The sequence below is a fragment of the Neomonachus schauinslandi genome, chromosome 2 (assembly GCF_002201575.2).
Source record: "Neomonachus schauinslandi chromosome 2, ASM220157v2, whole genome shotgun sequence".
Taxonomy (NCBI): Eukaryota; Metazoa; Chordata; class Mammalia; order Carnivora; family Phocidae; genus Neomonachus; species Neomonachus schauinslandi.
This window is the reverse complement of record NC_058404.1, coordinates 168,981,222-169,001,856: the sequence shown is the minus strand read 5'-3', so window position 1 is coordinate 169,001,856 and position 20,635 is coordinate 168,981,222. Positions and strand designations below refer to the sequence as shown.

Here is a 20,635-nt window from a genome sequence, read left to right as displayed (position 1 = left end):
TCATTCTCCTCATCTTGAAGATGCTACAAAACTTTATAAGTACCAAAGCATAAGTACAAATTTTCAAAATAGAACACAAAATATATTAACTATTAGTAAAATAAATTGGTAATTTGGACAATTTGATAATGTAACATTAAGAACTTCCTTTCCTTAAAAGATACCACTAAAAAATGGTAAGACAATTCACAAGAGTGGAAGATGATATTTGTAATACATATATCCAACAAGGGACTTGTTTCCAGAATATACAAATCATTAAGAATCATACAAATCAATCATACAAATCAGTAAGAAAAGGACAGACAACCTAAAAGAAAGGTGGGCAATAATAGTCTTAAATAGGATATGAAAAGCATATCCAAATGGACAATATGTATTTGAAAAGGTATCCAACTTCATTTATCATCAAGGAAATACAAATTAAAACTACAATGCCATGCCATTCCATACCTACCATGAGGCTAAAAAAGAAGATAGTAGCAAATGTCGGTGCGGTCATGAGGAAACAGAACTTTCACATACTGCTGTTGGGAGTGTATATTGGTACAACTACTTTGGAAAACTGCTAGTAACTGCCAAAGCTGGAAGTTTGCATACTGTGACCCAGTAATTTTAGTCCTAGGAATATATCCATCAGAAACACATGCACATGTCCGTGATAATTTGTAATAGCTCCGAAATGAAACTACCCAAATGCTAATCAGCAGTAAAATGGGTAAATTGTGGGATATCCATACAATGGGATCTTACATAGCTGTGAGAATGAAAACAATATGAATCCCACAAACATAATATTGAGGTAAAGAAACTAGATTCTTTCATATGTACTATGAAGGAATACACAATGTATATATAATTCATGCATATAAAGTCCCCAAACAGAGAAGATCAATCTATGTTGTTAGAAGCATGTTACCTTGAGGGGTCGGAGAGTAGTGAGTGGAAGAGAAGCTTCTGGGAAGCCAGTAATGCTGTGTACCGTTAACATAGTTTCATTCCTTAGTTAAAATCCTTAGAGGTGTGCCCGTAGGATTTATGCTTTCTTCTGCGTATTATACTTCAATAAAAAGTTAAATTTTTAAAGGGGTGCCTGGGTGGCTCAGTCGGTTAAGTGGCTGCCTTAACCCAGGACCCTGGGGTCCTGGGATCAAGTCCAGCATCGGGCTCCTTGCTCAGTGGGGAGCCTGCTTCTCCCTCTCCCTCTGCCTGCCACTCTGCCTGCTTGTGCTCTCTCTCTGTAAAATAAATAAATAAAATCTTTAAAAAAAAAAGTTAAATTTTTAAAAACCTACGAGAATTTCTTTTGGTGCCCCCACCTGTGGCTTTGCAGAAGAAATTTACTCTCTTCACAAATGCTGCCCTTCCCAAAAGTACCAAATCAACTTGCTCTCAGTCCCCAGCTTATTTTTCTCAAGGATAAAGGTTATCAAACATTTCAGTCTCCTCTGTCCCCAGGAGTATTTAGTAACTTGATTTTCCCAGTTGTAATGTCTGTAATCCCCTGATCACTAACCTCTGAGGAAGGGAGCCAGGGGCACATGGTGAAAGATGCATACATATAAATTTACATATAAAATTTCCCCCCCCAACTTGACAAAGTGAATTGCAGAAGGGGTTATTATTGGAGAAACTAAGATGGATAAAAGAGCTAGGACCCAGGAATATGGTCATCATTGGAGAAATCACTCTTTTTATTCCTGGATGGAAGTGGCAAAGAGTGAATCTGAATGCAAGTGGAGTTACCATATAGTTTTTTCACATAATAATTGTGATTAAGAAACAAGTTACTTCACAGAATAATGTGGGGACAAAACCCATCAGAACAACCAACCTCTGCCTCTCCCCCGTGCACCCCATGCTCACACACCTACAGATTTGGAGTCAGGGGACCAGTGTCTGATTCCATGTTCAAGCCCATCCTTGCTGAGTGATTTTGGGAAAATCACTCAACAGCTCTGAAAAATGGAGAGGAGGATTAGCAGCCTGGTCAGACATCGTATCAAATTCACATTTCACTTTCTTTACTTATGCAGATGTTTGCCTATACATGCAAACTATGTCTCTGCAGGCCCACACTGCTTCTGACCACGTTTGTACAGTAGGCATTGACACTCGCGGCTGTGGCCAGGTCGTCTCCCTTTTATCCACACGTAAGCTGTTTTCTTTTTGAAGTGTTTAGGTGGGCAAGCTCCCTCCACCCCCAATCCTGCATGCAAAAATCAACATGATGCCCACAAATATATGCATTCAAAATTAAATTTGTATTATTAGTATACCTCATGATAGAACCACTCACTTTATCTTGCAATGGATTATCTAAGTCAATTTTCCAAATAAATGGCCAAGTTTGTCTCATGATCAGCAATCACTGTTTTCCCAAAGCAACAGACAAGGTGAAACCAAGGAACAGTCAGCTCAATTACAGAAGCAAATTCCTGAAAGATGTAGGAACTTATTCAGAGTTCATGGAAAACCCTGCAGGTGTTGTGGTGTGTGCTAATAATCAAATGACACTTCACTCCTTTCCTACTTCTATTTCCATCTCTCTGACTTAACAGTTACCTATATTTAGGCGTCTATTTATATCACAAATCCTCATGAAAGTTTATTTTTTTGAAACTCAGTATCATGTTGATCATACATAAAAAAATCTAGGGACATGCTCTCTTGACCTACATTTCAGGAAACAAAAGACCATGTTGTCATTCAAGTCTTTTGAAAGACCTCGTATTTTCTTCCAGGGGATAAAACCCACTGACTTAGAAAGTAATGTGTGGTGGTAAAAAGCAAGATCTCTGCCTTATTTTCCTCATCTATAACTTGCTTAAGTGTTATGAATGAGATAATGCACATGGAGAGTGTGGCAATTAGTAAGTGATCAATATTATTACTAATATTTTCTAAGTAAATTGTACCCCAAATGTGGGGCTCAAACTCACAACCCCAAATGTGGGGCTCAAACTCACAACCCCAAGATCAAGAGTCGCATGCTCTACCGACTAAGCCAGCCAGACACCCCTAATAATATCACTATTTGAAATTATGTGTTTATTTTTAAATTTTATGTTTCCTCTGATAGAAAATAAGCTCCATGATATTGGAATCTTACCCATTTTGTACATATAGGCAGCTGCTGAATGTGTCTGAAGTGGAGCAGTAAGGCAAAATATCTTGGTAAGGATGGGATTTCTCAAAGAATTTAGGGTCAAAGGAAATTCTCCTAAGGAACTCTAAAACTGACATTGCCTCAATTTTCAGCACTTGGGGAAATTTTGAGGACTGTCCAGCAGGACCAGTATATAATGACAATATAGGTGTAAACACCAAGACAGCTGCAGAAGTATTTTATCCCAAGTCCATGGAGACCTTATTATTTGATAGAACCCAGCATGATCTGCTTTATTCTTCAAATTTATTTGGCAAGTCAAGACTTCTGGAGGTTTATCAAAATTAATACAGTATCCAAGTTAAGAAACCAGGGGCTACTTTAAGAATCCAAAGCAGGTAAGCATTATTAGTGAAGGCCAATGGATATTTACATAAAATTAGAGCTAAGCCTTTATGTATTTTATATCATAGAGTTGAATTTCCATTAAAATCTATTACAAGGAAGAGATAACTTTCCAGTAATATTCAGATATTTGAGTAATCATGAAGTTATGCATATTTATGGCACATTTTTAAATGTCCACTTAATTTTTTTTTAAGTGAAGGAAGGTAACCAAGTAAGTGGTGAAATTATTATTTTTTTTTTAAAGATTTTTATTTATTTGAGAGAGAGGGGGAAGAGAGTGCTGCAGGAGAGGGGGGGGTAGGACCAAAGGGGGAGGGCTCCCTGTGGGGCTCCATCCCACCATCCGGAGATGATGACCTGAGCTGAAGTCAAGAGTGGGACGCTTAGGGGCACCTGGGTGGCTCAGTAGGTTGGGCCTCTGCCTTTGGCTGGGGTCATGATACCAGTGTCCTCAGATTGAGCCTCATCTGGCTCCATCTGGCTCCCTGCTCAGCGGAGAGTCTGCTTCTCCCTCTTCCTCTGCCACTCCCCCTGCTTGTGCTCTCTGGAGGGCCAGCACGCCCTCTCTCCCTGTGTCAAATAAGTAAAAAATCTTAAAAAAAAAAAAAAAAAAAAAAGTGGGACCCTTAACCGACTAAGCCACTGAAATGCCCTGACCATTTAACGTTTTAAACTATGTTTGTCACAGAAGCTAACTTTACCATTCTTATAATTTCATCACTATGACTTCACAAACCGGTTATCTAAATTAGCATAAGACTGTTGATTCTAGGAACATGCTAATTTATTTCTCTTTGAAATAGTTATTGTGTAGTAACATAGTTAAGCTACTCAGATTGATTTCAAAACAAACCACCATGCATTCCCCTCAACTTAAGTGTTGTGCCAGCTATTGTTTTTTACCCTCTTGAAAACAGCAATGTACAAAACCTAAGATTCCAGCATCCTGATGCTTATTTTCTATTCTGAGAGACAGAAAATTAAAAAAAATAAATACACAGATAATTCCGAATAGTGATAAGCATTTTGAAGAAAATATACAAGGCAACCCGGCAGAGAATAACCAGCCCTACTACATTGGCCAGGGTTAAGGAAAGCCTCTCCCGAGTTTACGCTGAGACCTGAACGAGCGTGTAAGGGGTAAACACCGCGGTGAATATTGATCCGGTCTCTTTCTCTCTAGAACCAGACTGACTCCTTTTCCGATGTCTGCACATCTCCCTTTACTCAGGCAAATCTTGAACATATGAAAGCCTTACTTTACTACATTACACACGAGAATCTGAGGTTCAGAGGCTAGTAAGGCAAGTACTGATTCCAAAGTGAGTACTTGCCTTCATGTACTGGCTACACAAAAGTGTGTTACAAAGAGGAGAACGACGTACTGCGGCAATGTTCGGAGAGTACTGAGTTCGGTACGTTAGCCGCCGCTTAGGCTCATCCAAGAAGGCTCCCGAAAGAGGTTAAGAAAACCAGCATCCTTCTTTTCCACCTTTTTTCCCATTTCCAACACCACCTACCAAATTTCGAGCTCACAAAATAGAAAGGAGCAGGCAGATGCCGGAAAAGGCCCTGTCACTTGTCCCAAAGCTTTCCTAGCTGTTCAGATGAAAACGATACGCGATGATTTCCGACTAAAGCGAAAAGATACAGATGCGGGAAAAAGAAGGGCGGACACCGAACCCTGACTGCAGCCACGCCCTGCCCACGCCGCAGGTCTCGGTCTTGCGGAGACAAGGCCTCCAGATTTGTACTCCTTGTCTACGTCACTTCCGCCACCTGCGCGACTGGCGCCGATAAATGATGTTACCATTTCCGGTTCAATGAGGCCGCAGCGGCGGCGCAGGCGTGAGTGTTAGCAGGTGTCCGGTCTATGGAGTCAGTTCCCCGCGGCGTCGCGGAGGCAGGAGGTGGTGTCCGAGTGGGGGCCTTTGCCCCGCCAGGATGTTACCGGGCTTGGCCGCCGCCGCTGCGGCCCACAGATGTAGCTGGTCCTCCCTGTGCCGGCTCCGTCTGCGCTGCAGGGCGGCGGCCCACGGCTCCAGCGAGCGCCAGGGTGAGTGTCCCGCCTCGGCCGCTGGCTCCACGGCAGCGGGCCTGGAGGAGCAGGCCGGGCTCGGCACCTCGCCTCCGGCACTTCGCCCGCTTGCCCTTCCCCAACCCCAGAACCTTCCTTTCGGGTCTGTCTTTGCAATTCAGCCCGCCCACCTGGCGGGGACTTCTGACAGCTCTCCCAGACTCTGGTTTTGCCTAAGGCCCTAGCACGACTCCCATGGAAACTTGCGGGTAGCTCTCCGGCTGGGTCACATACATGAAGCCAACTACTTTGTACCAGATAAAACGCTACGTGCGCATTGCGGTGTCCCCCGATGACAACCCCTCTCCCCTAGGTAATGAGAAATTGTGGAATCCTAAAAGTGCCAGGGTCTTTCGATTTCACCGACTCCCCTTCATTGAGCGTCTTTGGCTCAACAGATTTTCTTGCCCTGCTCCTTTTCCCGTTTTCCCAACTTTTTTTCTTAAATTTCCTAAAAAGGAGGGAGGGAGGGATGGGGGTGCTACTCATCATTTACGAATCATTGAGTATGAGGATATGACCATGCTGCAGTCATTGAATGAGCGCAGTTTTGGATCGTAAAGCAAAAGAACTAACTCTTCAGCTCTGTTAACAATCTTTTTGGTTAAATCCTGTGTCCTGGAGCTGTAACCCAGAAAAAGGTGGTTGACGAGAATTTTTATTCCTCTCTTTACATATTCTTTTTTGACTCAAATTTAAGTTGTCCCACAGTTTCCAAAATAGCATTGAACTTGTAGGTTTTAGTCAGGCTTACCTACGTTTTTTGCCATAGCTTGACCCCTTGAGAACAGAGGGAAAAACACAGAACCAAATCCACCCCTAGTCTAATTCCTTAGATTCTTGAGCATACAAAGTATTTACAGAAACATTTCCCAAAAATTCATGTTTGAAAAAATTTGTAGCATGTTTGTGGTCTGGCAATAGAAGTTAGAACTTGTAGTCGAGTCATTCAAGTTTACAAGTAACATAAGTTATAGTGATGCCTGTGCTATGCAGATAAATTAGAATATATTAGTATCTTTTATTTGTAATAAATGTAAAAACTGGCTTTTAAAATTTCAGAAGGGTTACTTTTAACATGTTCTGGGGCTTTTTGGTGGGTATAGAAAAGTTGAATTTTTCAAATTTTCTAGAATGAATATGTTTTCTTTAACCATTGAAAGCATAAAAAAAAAAGTTGAATTTTTCTCTATTGGCGATATAGCTGGTTCTCTTATGAACAATATGAATCTTCTGATTATACAGTACTCCAGAATCCCCAAGTAAACGTTCTAGCATAGTTGATTCTATTGTCCAAGCAGTTTTGGCATTTTACACTTAAATTAGGTATATTGGCTAAACTGCCTTCTAAGTTGGTAGAAAGGACTTAAAATAGTGTAATTTGTTATTCCTATTCTCTGTAGCTGTCATCATGCCGAAAATTATGTACTCTTTGTCTCATCCGCCTGTGAACCACAGATAATAAGTACCTATTTCTTCAGTCAGAATGACTTTGCAAAGTTCTTTGGAATGTTTATCAATAGAAAATTAAAATGTGTTTTCGCACTTAACACATAGTAGGTTTTAAAAATAACCTTCTTTGTGAAAATTTAGTTCCAGTACTAACTGAAACAGTTTTTAAAAGGGCAGCCATTATGGTAAAATTTAGAAAGCATTTAGAAAAAGGGTACTATTTAAGTAGATGAATGTAAGAAGAAAAGGATATTTGAAGAACTTTTGGGGAAAAAAAAATCAAAACAGATGTTTTTCTTTGTCAAGAAATAAAGTTTATGCTTCTAAAATTCCTGTATGGCAGAGGGGGTAAACTTAAGAAGGAGAGAAGGAAACCTTAAGGGAAACAATTGCTTTATCTGCATACTTAAAAATGAGAAATGCCTATACACTGAAAGCTCAGTTTAAAGGTGAAAAGGAAAATAGTATTGTAGAGGATCACTGTCCAAAAGAAAGATAACGTGAGCCATGGATGTAACCTTGGGTTGTCTGATAGCCATATGTGAAATAGTAAAAACAGATAGTTAATTTTAGTATTATTTTATCCAGTATATTAAAAAGATTTCAATATGTAAGATTGAGATATTTTACATCACCTTTTTGTACTACATCTTTGAAGTCCAGTGTGTATTTTACATTTAGCACATTTTAGTTCAGAAGAGTCACATTTCAAGTGCTCAGTGAACAGTGCCTACTGTATTGGACAGGGCAGTTACAAAAGTAGTATCCCGAATTTATGAAGAATTCTTACAAACCAATGTATCTTACAGGAAAAAAAAAAATGGCTGAAGGAAATGAATGAGTTCATAAAGGAGTTCAAGTGGCCAATAAAAGTGTAAAAATGTACCATACTTACCAATAAGCATAGAAATGTAAGTTTAAGGATTTGCTACTCATTTCCTGTCTCATATTGGCTAAGTTTTACATAATGATACCTCATACTGAGGGTACAGGAAAGCAAGAACTCTCTTTTTCTATTGATTGGGACTTAGAGTTGAACAGTGTTTTGGAGGTCAGTTATTTTATGAAAAGAACTTTAGGGGCTCTTGGGTGGCTCAGTTGGTTGGGCGTCTGCCTTCTGTTCAGGTCATGATTCCGGGGTCCTGGGATCGAGGAGCCCCGCCTCCGGTTCCCTGCTCAGTAGGGAGCCTGCTTCTCCCTCTCCCTCTGCTGGCTGCTCCCCCTGCTTGTGTGCGCTCTCTGTCAAATGAGCGAATAAAATCTTTAAAAAAAAAAAAAAAAACTTTAAAGGTTTATACCTTCTGACCCAGTGGTTCTATTTTTTTTTTTTTTTTTAAAGGTTTTATGTATTTGAGAGAGAGCGGGGGTAGGAGGGAAGAGCAAAGGGACAGGGACTAGCGGACTCCGCACAGAGCCCCACGTGGGGCTCGATCCCAGGACACTGGGATCAGGACCTTAGCCGAAGGCAGATGCTTAACTGACTGAGTCACCCAGGTGCTGCGTCGCCCCCCCCCCCCCCCCCCCCCCCCCCCCCCCGCTCCGCCCCGCGATTCTATTTAAAGTTACATAAAGAAATAATCAGACAGGTATTACGATGTGTGCACAAGTTCATTATTCATAGTAATAAATTGATAACGTTTGTAGTTATAGAGAGTTGGAAACTGAAATATATTTTGGTGCCTTTATTATGCGCTTAAAAAATCAATTTAGAAGAATAGCATCATGGGAAAATGCTATTATACTGTTAGGTAAAACTAGAAAAAAGTACAGTTAAGAATATATATTAACAGTAAGTTTCTCTAGAAAAATTTTTTAACCTTTTGTTTTTCAAACAATTTATAATAAACATAATCCTCTTAAATGATAAAAATGTGACTTAGTTTCTATAGTAAATATTTCCTTTTTAAGTTCCTCTGACTTTGCATAGAGCACTTATTTTTCATATATTTATGCCTTGCCTCATTTGGCAAAAATTGAGATGGGAGGATGCTCCTTTAAGTACAGCATACCAAATTAACAGATATGTGCTTTTGCTTAAATCTGAGGTTAATAGAAGTGTAGTTTTAAATAAAAAGGTATAAATTAAATTTTTGTGTTTTATTGTTTTCTCTAATCTGACAAGAATTTTGTTTTGTTATGCCCGCCACCCCCACCCCACTTTGAATAACTAGCAATGAAAGACCATTCTGGCAGGCTGACACCATGATTCTATGTAGTTCAAGTTAATGATAGGATTTTTAACTGTAAAATGATACTAACTATACTATGCACCTCATAACCTTTAGAGAGTGAGGTTCAATTCAACAAAGAGGTCCAAGGTGAGGCATTGTTGCTGGTGCTGTGGTGCTGAACAAGACAGACATAGTATCCACCTTTATTGGGCAGACACCGGGAATGAGAAAACATGTCTGAGTGCTGTGAAAGAAGTAAATTGGGTGATGGGCTAGAAAGTAGCTAGCGGAGGCTATTTCATTAGATATGCTGAGGAGTTGGTGACTGAGTTAAGTCTTGAACAATGAAAATGAGCAAGCCAGGTGAAGATCAATCCAGGTAGAGCAAATAGGAACCCTAAAGACCAGACTAGTGTATTCAGGAGCATAAAAGAAAACTGCTGTGGCTTGGGTACAGGGGGATAGGGTATGAAATGAAGTTTGAGAGGCATTGGAGCCTTTTAGGCCATAGGTTTAAAAAAAGGGGGCAATATTTTAAAAATTATCAGTCTGACTACTGTGTGGAAAATGGATCAGAAAGGAGAGGGTGAATTAAAGAGATCATTTGGGAGTTATCTAGGCAAACAAGGCTGGGGCTAAGCCAGGGTAGTTAGCAATGAAGATGGACGGAAGTAGATGGCTTTGAGGTATATTTTGGAATATAAATTATATAGTGTGATAATACAGGTAAAGTATTTTGGACAATGGCACTTGGTAAGCCCTGAATATATTAGATATTGTTGTTTTTACTTTTCTAAGCAAATATTAACAAGAATTAAGTGCACTAGGGATGTATACCAAGAGGCAGTGCAGGAAGTTGCCAGGATCTCATATTCTTTACTTAATAAAAACCCAAAAAACAAAAAACAGAATTTTCCTGTTGCTGGATAAAAATCACATCAGCGATAGTCCTAGGCTGAGCTACCTGATCTAGGTCACACTTTTGCTTGGTAGATGATTAGGCACAAGAGGTTTTTCTGCATTTTTGGCTAGCCAAAAGCATTAAAGTAAACTAGATAATGTTAGTATTGGTAGTAATAATAATAAAATTAATTTGGCAATGACTACATTCTTAGTTTTTAAAAATTTAGGCATTTTTGAAAATACAGAAAAGTGTAAATTATAGAGTAAAAATTATGCATAATCTAGATGTTTCATCAGTCACATTTTTTTTAAAATGATTTTATTTATTTGACAGAGAGAGAGAGCACACAAGCAGGCAGAACAGCAGGCAAACGGAGAGGGAGAAGCAGACTGTCCACGGAACAGGGAGCCTGACCTGGGGCTCGATCCCAGGACCCTGGGATCATGACCTGAGCTGAAGGCAGCCACTTAACCGACTGAGCCACCCAGGCGCCCCAACATTTTTTTTTTAAAGTAGGCTCTGCACCTAGTGTGGGGCTCAAACTCAACCTCTAGATCAAGGGTCACGTGCTCTACCGAATGAGCCAGCCAGGTACCCCCATTAGTCACGTTTTGAATAGTTGAAATCCCACTATGTTATTTTGTCTCTTGCTTTTTTTTTAATGCTACATTATGAATATTTCCCCACATATTTAAAAGATTTAAATGTATACACAATGAAAATATAGGGACCTCTCATAATTTAATTACTTTTCCATTAGGAAACATGTAAGTTGTTTCCTGTTTTTGCCATGATAAATATTACCACGAAGAGCAGTTTTTGCATTTTATATTTTTGTGTATTTAATGGGTCCAGCAAGCTTCTGCTGTGCTACTCTGCTTATTATTGTGTATTTTAAGTTCACACTAACCTCTTATAAAATTAAGTGTAACAATGATTTAGTTTTTGATATGTCAGTGTTTTAGGAATTTGGGGGAGAAACTACTGAAATTGTCTCTTAAGTAAAGAGACTGATCTCTAGAAGACTTAGGCTACAAGTTTGACTCTCTAGTCCTGAAATTAGCCAATAAGAAAACAGTACAAACTGCAAGAAATCTTTCTGTTTGTTTTTGGTTATGGTTATTGCAGAAGCAACATACACAGTAGACAGAATTGTCAGTTTGCATGAGACAAAAAGAGTTTCTTTTGTTGTTTGTTGTAATCTGAAAAAGAAGGCCAAATTTCCTCTGAAAGCCAGATTAAGTGGTAGGTGACAAACCAGACTGGAGAGGACAAGTGCTTATCAGCAGTGATTGTTAGGAGCTACAGAGGCAATAGCAGTAAAATAAAAGCAGAGTGATTTTTGTAACTAGACTGACAAGAGTCTCTTCGCAATCTTGGTGAAGAAATAGCTCTTATATATACAGTAATGAGAAGTCCTTGTCCAAACCCAAAGAACAGTGAGGACCAAACTCTCAAAGGTTAATCTTCTGTATGCAACATATTTTAGACGTCAGCTTGAAGAAAGGGTATATTAGTGGTGGGTAATATTTTTTTTACTATTTTTCTGCCTCCTAGAATTAATTAATGAATTCAATAATTGATTAAAAAATGGTTCTTTTTTTTTAAGATTTTATATATTTATTAGAGCAAGCACAAGTGGGGGGAGCGGCAGAGGGAAGAGGAGAAGCAGACTCCCCATTGAGCAGGGAGCCCAATGTGGGGCTTGATCCCAAGACCCTGGGATCATGACGTGAGCCGAAGGCAGACACTTAACCGATTGAGTCACCCAGGTGCCCGTTCGTTTTTTTTTTTTTTAAATGGTTGTGTTTCTAGGGCGCCTGGGTGGCTCAGTTGGTTAAGTGACTGCCTTCGGCTCAGGTCATGATCCTGGAGTCCCTGGATCGAGTCCCGCATCGGGCTCCCTGCTCAGCAGGGAGTCTGCTTCTCCCTCTGACCCTCCCCCCTCTCATGCTCTCTCTCAAATAAATAAATAAAATCTTAAAAAAAAAAAAAATAAATGGTTGTGTTTCTATTGCTGTATGTTAGATACTGTATTTGTTTTATTGAATCAAATGTGGTCCTGTGTATTTTTGAGAGTATAAAGTGTTAAAGATGGTAATGTATTCTTCAAGTTTTGTGCAATTTTTGATCTTGCATTAATGCCAAATGTGTACTTTTAAAGTTGCTGATACCTGAAATTCTACTGAAGTTAAAAATTAAGGACTTTTCAGAACAGCTAGCAAGGAAGCTATCAAAGATTAGTACTAGGGGGCGCCTGGGTGGCTCAGTTGGTTAGGCGACTGCCTTCGGCTCAGGTCATGATCCTGGAGTCCCGGGATCGAGTCCCGCATCGGGCTCCCTGCTCGACAGGGAGTCTGCTTCTCCCTCTGACCATCCCCCTCTCATGCTCTCTGTCTCCCATTCTCTCTCAGATAAATAAATAAAAAATATATCTTTAAAAAAAAAAAAAAAAGATTAGTACTAGGATAGTGTCAAAAGAATGCAGGAGTCAATTTGAAGAGACCCTTCTGGCCAAAAATGGGACAGATTGACCATTAATCAGAATGACTAAAATGGATTGAAATATATCAAAGAATGTTTAAATCTATGAAATAATGATACAAATTTATGTGTCACTACTTCAGGATGGTAGGTAGTGAACTCATTATTTTGAGAACTGGTAAATAAGGAGACAATTTAGCCTGATTTTCCTATATGAACTATACTGCTGAGTAACCAAAGAAATGTGGGGAATTTTCTCTTTTTGAAGTATTCTGACAAATGAAGAAGTGGTAAAATTTGAATATCACCATTTTATAACCACCTAATGGATAAATGGTTCTGGGCACTGAACAACAGCAGACACTACACAAATAAAGAGACAACCAAATATTATGTGGTTCCTGATGAAACAACTTAACACTGCCCTTTTTTTTTTTTTTTTTTAAAGTAGGCTCTATGCCCAACTTGAGGCTCGAACTCATGACCGTGAGATCAAGAGTTGTTAGCCATACCAACTGAGCCAGGCAGGTATCCCAGAACTCCTCACTGCTTAATAAGTAGTGTTGTTCTAATAAAAAGAGTTAGAATTTCGATAAAACCTGTATATCCATTGATTTATAGAACATATAGAAGAACAGGTTAAACAACACCATGGGAATTAAGTCAGCAAAATTCAGACTGGAAAACTACCAAGACAAAAATTTAGGGCAAACAACTTGGTTTCTTCAATTTAAAATTGGCTCTTAAAAAAAGACATCCTGGGGGCACCTGGGTGGCTCGGTTGGTGAAGTGTCTGACTCTTAATCTTAGCTCAGGTCTTGAGCTCAGGGTTGTGGGTTCAGGCCCTGCTTTGGGCTCTGTGCTGGGCATGGAGCCTACCTTAAAAAAAAAATACATCCTGTGGCTTACAGGAGACTTAAAAGATATCTCAGTCAACAAAAGTATATGGATCTTATTAGGATCTGTTCACACACACAAAAATTCTAACACTTGTAAACAGTTGGAAATTGAGGCTATTTGATGATATAAGGCATTGTTTATTTTTTTTATAATGGTGGTTTGGCTGTGTTTTAAAAAGTTCTTGTCTCTTAGAATACATACTGAAAAATTTATGAATTAAATTATTTTATGTCTGGGGGTGCCTAGGTGGCTTATTCCGTTAAGCGGCTGCCTTTGACTCAGGTCATGATCCCAGAGTCCCGGGTTCGAGCCCCATGTTGGGCTCCCTGCTCAGGAGGGAGTCTGCCTCTCCCTCTCCCTCTCTCCCCAGCTTGTGCACTCTCCCTCAAATAAATAAATAAAATCTTTATAAATAAATTAAAAAATTAACTATCTGAGTTTTGCATCAAATTAACATGGAAGTAAGGAAGTATTGGTGCAGAGATGAGACTAGGTTCACCATGAGTTGATAATTGCTGAAGGTGGGCAATGAGTACCTGGGCATTTATTGTACTTTTTTCCTACCTTTGCATATGTTTGAAATTTAATGTTTGAAAAACTAAGGAGAACCTTGAAAAAAAATCTAGGATCAAGTCATGGAAATACTATCTTCTGCGGAAGGATTTTTAGACTGTGGAGTAGGGAAGCCTAGGTGGCTTAGTCAGTGAAGCATCTGCCTTCAGCTCAGGTCATGATCCCAGGGTCCTGGGATTGAGTCCTGCATCAGGCTCCCTGCTCAGTGGGGAACCGCTCCTCCCTCTGCCTGCCGCTTCCCCTGCTTGTACTCTCTCTCACTCTCTCTGACAAATAAATAAAATCTTAAAAAAAAAAAAAAGACTGTGGAGTAGTCTCTCTTTAAACACTTTAGCACAGTCTCTATAAAAGCATTTGATCAGTGGGTGAAAAAAAAGCGTTGGTGGCATATTGGCTTTGTTAGGTAATAATCACAAAAGATACTTTGAATAGGACTGACAGGTCAGAACACCAGTGGCCATTGTAAACAAGAGGGTGAGTTTCTTAGGAAAATGTGCTTTAATTCTTGCGTCACTGATTTGACTAGTAGGCTACAGATTTTAATGTGCAAGGAGGTACATTGTTATATTTGCTTTACTTTAGAGTAAGAGTAAGCCTTTAAAAAATAGAGGCAAATGACCAAAAACATACTGGGTCTTCAATAGTTATTTGCCAAATAAGTGAAACAGTAAGTTGACATCAGGAAGTTTTTCAAAAGTTCCAAGCCTGAAGCTTGAGTGAATATTTATACTGCTTTATGTTCCTCATGCTTTTCGAATTATCTTTGACATTCACGATAACTTATGTTCCTGATGAATTCTCGGAGTCATTAAGAAAAGATTTATTTTTCTTGATTTCAGAAGGCGTGTATCTGCACATGCACATATTTGAGTTAACATTTTGGGAAGATCATTATTAAACAGAAAAGTTTCACCCTTGGGGTGCCTGGCTGGTTCAGTAGGTAAAGCGTGTGACTCTTGATCTCAGGGTTGTGAGTTCAGTCCCCAAGTTGGGTGTAGAGATTACTTAGGGAAAAAAAAAGGAAAGAGAAGTTTCAGCCCTTAAATGCTTAACTCTCCACTCTCAGGAAAAACTTGACTATCTTTAATGGTATAACTTCATTATTTCACCTAACACTTTAAAAAATATGTAAATTATTTACAAGGTGTTCAAGGTCTAATACTTATAGTAAAAAAAAAAAGAGAGAAAGAGGGTCACATGAGCGTAGAGACAGATTTAGTTTTCTGCCACTTCAGTGCAAGTATGGAATATATTTTTCTTCGGTATTTCAGCCCTCCAAAGCCCACTGTCAACCAGATGCAGCAGCTGAAGTGCTTTGTAATTAGTCTTCTATTCTTCCCTCAATTAGAATTCCTATATACTGAGGAATCTCACCAAATGTTGATCTAATTATCTGATTTAAAAAAAATCAGTGACAGTATGAATGACTGATTAATATAATTCACTTATTGATTGTGAAATGAAAGAGGAATAAATCTCTAGCTAGCAGAAGGACACAGGGTAATTTTGAGTAGGAAGCCCACCTTACCTCCCCACTCTCTGAGTTCTCTATTCTGCAAAGTACATTATGCCAACATTTTTTAAAATGAACCTAGTCTCATCTCTACCTGCACCAATACTTCCTTACTTCCATGTTTTTAAAATTTTGTATGGAACCAGCATACAAAATAAAAAGTATCTATTATATGTCAGAGATGTTTCAGAAGAGGTGAATAAGAATGTCTTACCTGATTTTACATATTTTAAAAGTTTCCAGGGGTGCCTGGTTGGGCTAAGTGGGTTAAACATCTGATTTTGGCTTAGGTCATGGTCTCGGGGTCCTGTGATTGAGCCCTGGGTCAGGCTGCAGGAGGAATCTGCTTGTCCCTCTGCCCCTTCCTCTGCTCTTGCTTGCGCGTGCTGTCTCTCTCTCTCTCGTTCTCTCAAATAAATAAATGAATAAAATCTTTTAAAAAAAGACTTAAAAAATAAAAGATTGCCATATAAATAAATTTACAAATTAGAGAATAGGAGTATTATCATTATTTTTTCTTTACAAAATGTAGTCCCCATACACCTACGGGTCAATGAAACACCTCCATAGAGAGGGTGGATTAGCATGTGCATTTGAGTATTTAGCAGAATGAAAGTTTTATTGTTATTCTGTAAAATTATTCTCTTTCATAGTGGGTATGTTTTATTGGGTATAAAATCTTTGTTGTGAGTTTGTTTGAAATTAATTTTTTTTCTTGTAGAATGGCAGAATTTAGTGACATTGGGAAGCTTTTCAAACATGGTTCACTGTAGTCACCCATATATTTGTACACTGAGTCAAGTGAAGTCATACTCCACAAATGTTCAGAAAGAAGGACAGGGATCACAGACTCTCGGAGTGGAAAAAGTACCATCATTTGATGAAACAGGTGTGTATAAATCTTTTAAAATAATTTTTTTTTCTGTATACTGAATTAGCTTGTGTAAGATTATTTGTTCCTTGAATGTTCATTAGAACTTATGTACAAAACTATCTAAATTAGTGTTTACTTTGTGGAAAGCTATTAAACTGCTAATTTTAATTTTTTTGCTTTTGACTCAGTTTTGGTAAGTTCTCTTTTTTTCTGGGAGTTTGTTCACTTAAACTAAATTTTTAATTTATTGGCATCAAGTTCATAATAGTCTCTGTATACTCTTAGCAGCATATATAGTTATATCCTTTTTTTTCATTCTTAATGGTGTTTGTCATTTTCTTGATTAATCTTGCCAGAGCTCTGTCCATTTTCTTATTTTTCCAAGTAATATCTTTTTACTTTGAACATTTATATTGTATGTTTGTTTCCTGTTTCGTTAATTTTTATTCTTACCTTAATTGTATCCTCTTGCTTTCTTTGTGTTTATTCTGTCATTCATTTTTAAATTATCAGGGAGCTGTTTTGTTCATTAATTCTGAACCTTCTTTCTCTTCTAAAGTAGGCATTTAAGCCATGATAGCTCTGATGGATTTGACAGTCTTTCCTTTAACAGTTCTTCCTAAAATTTTGCTTTATATATTTTGAAGCTATGTTATTAGATACATAAACATTTAGAGTTGTTACATAACACTGATGAATTACATCCTTTATTTTTATGTAACAACTCTTTTTTTTTTTTTAGTATTATCTCTACCAGATTTTATTAGTATTTTCCTGGTATAAATTTTCCCATCCTCTGACTTTAACCTTTTTTTGGTCCTGATTTGATAATCTTTGTCTTATAATTGGAAATTTAGTCTGTTTATATTTACTGTTATCACTGATATGTTTGGGCATATTTCTGCCACTGTATCATGAACTTCCTTGTGGTTTTTTTTTTTTTTTAATTTCTTTTTGGCATTTTAAAATTTTTTTCTTTTTTAGTTTTCTTTTTTCTCATTGCATTATCCTCTTTTCCCCATATGCACACACATACATGGACTTGTTTGGGAGTTATATACTCTATGTACTTCAAAGTCTAAAGGTTATTAAAAAGTTTACATTCTTTTCTGAAAAATATAAAGAAATTAGAATTCTTTAATTCTGGTCACTTTCTCCCAATTTACATGCTATTTATTGGCTAGTATTTTGTGTCTGTTCTGCTCTTTCCCTTCTATACAATATACATTGTTATTTGTTCAGATTTCTCTAAAATCTTTGTTAACCACTTTTTCTTATTTCTCTGGTCTTTCTGTCTGATGTGCATCCTAGGCAAACAAGTTCCTTTAGGTGAGGATCTTTTTATTGTAAAGGCACATTTAAGATGTTATTCCAGTGTCTTTTGGCTTCTGTTGGTGTTGAAAAGTCACATATCATGCTTTTGTTCTCATGTCTTTTCTATTTTATTGCTTTTTAAATTTGATTAACTTTATTTTGAAAATCTTTTTCTTTGGTGTAAACTTTAATTTTACTATGTATGTATTTCTGCATACTAGGTATGTATTTATCCTGCTTGAGATTTGTTGAGCTTCCAGCATCTGAGGATTAGTATTATTCTACAGATCTCTGTCACTCTCTGTTACCTTTTCTCAGTTCTCTTTTTTTTGCTCTTATTTACTTATTTACTTAAAGATTTATTTATTTGAGAGAGAGAGTGTGAGCAAGCACAGCAGGGAGAGTCAGAGGAAGAGGGAGAGAGGAACTCTAAGTAGATGCAGAGCCTAATGTGGGGCTTGATCTTATGACCCTGAGATCATAACCTGAACCAAAACCAAGAGTCGGACACTTAACCGACTGTACCACCCAGGTGCCCCTTTGCTCATTTATTTTTAAGTAATCTATACACCCAACATGGGGCTCGTGAACTCTCAACCCTGAGATCAAGAGTCACATGCTCCACTGACTGAGCCAGTTCTCAGTTCTCTTTTATCTCCTTTTGGAACTCTAATTAGAATTATGTTAGGTCTTTTTGCTTTATTTTCCATGTCTCTAAACCTCTCTGTCATATTTTGTATTTCATTATCTTTCTGGCCTGAATTCTGCATTATTTTCTTAGGTCTGCCTAGTTTGCTAATTCCCTTGTTAGTTTGCCTCTGATCTACTGGTTGATATGTATGTTGGGTTTTTAATTTCAATGATTATATTTTTCATTTCTAGAAATCATTTATTTTTCACCTTGCTTATTCTTTTTTTCCTTATGTTTTAAAACTCCTGTTTTATTACTTACCATATTAAACATGCCTATTTTATATTCTATAAATGAAAATTCTATCTGAAATTTTTTGGTTCTTACTATATTATCTTTTTCCTCTGTGCACTCATTCATGATGCCATATCTATATTTTTTAATTGAGAGTTGTTCATTTTCCATGTAGTTTTATATTTTGGAACTATTTGAAGTCTCTCTGGATTGAAGATGCATTCCTGCATAGCATTTACTTCTGCCTTTATTAGCTGCTGGGAATACAGCTTAGGACCAAATTAACTTAAATTCTTTGCTCTAGACTTTTTAGACCACTTTGGTAGCATGAATTCAGACTGCAAGCTTGTGTGAGGGCTGACTTAGCCTTATGTTTTTCACCCCCACTATTTAATACCAAAGGAGAGGTTGGCATGCTTTCTTGCTATTCCCTTCTGTGTGTATTTTTTTTTTTTTTTTTTTTAGTTCACAGCTGTACTGTCTGTCTAGCTTTTTTTCTGGGTGTCTCCTGTTAGATGTTCCATCTCGAATAGAATGTAGTCTTGTTCTCTGGTCTCTCATGCCCCTAGCAGCAATGGAAGTAGAAGCTCAAAGACTATAAACCTCAACAGAAATCTCAGGGGAAAGGTTGCTTTGGTGTTCTCACTTAGTCTGTAGAGGTTCTGCTTTCCTTTTGTTTTTGCCCTCTTTGCATCATTTTTTGTGAGCTTAGCAATGTGTTTGAAAAGATTTTGTTCAGGATATCTAGTCTGCTGTGCAGCATTAAAATGAAGTCCTTTATTCATTAATTTATTCAAGAAGTATTTTTTTTAAGGATTTTATTTATTCACTTAGGAGGTAGAACAGGGGGAGGAGCAGAGAGAGAGGGAGAAGCAGACTGCTCTGAGTGCAGAGCCGGACTCAAGGCTTGATCCCACATCCCTGAGATCATGACGTGAGTAAAAATCAAGAGTCGGACGCTCAACCGACTTAGCCACCCAGGCACCCCAAGATATATTTATTGAACACTTTTTATATGGCAGCAAATAGAATGACTCTGAGTTTATTACTAAAACAGAAAATTGCTAAAACCAAGTTAAGCAAACAAATATAATACTGTGTAGTAAATACTGTGATGGAGGAAATACTGTATGCTGCAGGAGCACTTAGAGGTCAAGAACTGAGTCTTGAGTGGTTGAGCAAGTTTTCCATGAGGAAATATTATCTAATTAGGGACCTAAAAGAAAATTAGGTATTGGTGTGATGAATGGTAGAGAAAGAAGGTAAAATGCAAGTAATTTAGTGTGATTAGATTAGTGAGTATAGGACCTGGTGGTGATGTTGGTAGTTTTGAGAGCACAAGGGATGAATATCAGGAGGTAAGTAAAGTCAGATCAAGGTTTTGTTGAGGAGTTTGGACTTCGTTTTCTAGGCAGTGGGAATCTGTTAAGAGTTTTAAGTAGAGGACGTACTTGATCAGATTTAAAATTTTAGAAAGATAATTAGTTGCCGACTGGAAAACCGATTGGAAAAGAAAGAGATTAAGAGCAGTAATACAAATGAGGATCTAGACTAGATTAATGGCAATGCTTTTTTTAAGTGAGTAGATGAACTGGAGATTTAGCAGCTGAATAATTAGGACTTGGTGATTGAATTTAGGAAAAAGAGAAGAGGATCAAGTAAAGCATGGTGCCTGGTTACTGACTGGATTGGATGATCGTTTGGATGATTCACGGATTTCTAAAATTGGGAATACCAAAGAAAGAGTGTATTTTAATGAGAAGATGGTGATTTAGTTTTGGACATCTGAATTGTAGGTGCCTCTCTGACATCTTAACAGATGACTGGTAGGCAGTTGGGTATGCTACTTTTCTGCTGTGAGACATCATTATCTCTTGGCTGGATTACTGCCTTCTCCCTGGGCTCCGTGCTTTCACTCTTTCATGCTTATT

The 20,635-nt window shown here is 38.0% G+C and overlaps 1 protein-coding gene across 2 annotated transcripts in view; it reads left to right on the top strand.

Moving 5' to 3' along the window:
- Window positions 1–5,348: 5,348 nt before the first annotated feature.
- SLC30A9 (solute carrier family 30 member 9) overlaps window positions 5,349–20,635 on the top strand; it is a 79,792-nt gene continuing 64,505 nt past the window's right edge. Inside the window, exons 1-2 of one of the 2 annotated variants that reach the window (XM_021701605.1) lie at window positions 5,349–5,573; window positions 16,313–16,480. In XM_021701605.1, coding sequence (XP_021557280.1) covers window positions 5,462–5,573; window positions 16,313–16,480 — 280 coding nt within the window. In that variant the 5' untranslated portion in view covers window positions 5,349–5,461. The remainder of the gene's footprint in view (window positions 5,574–16,312; window positions 16,481–20,635) is intronic. The other variant, XM_021701606.2, reaches the window with a different exon arrangement.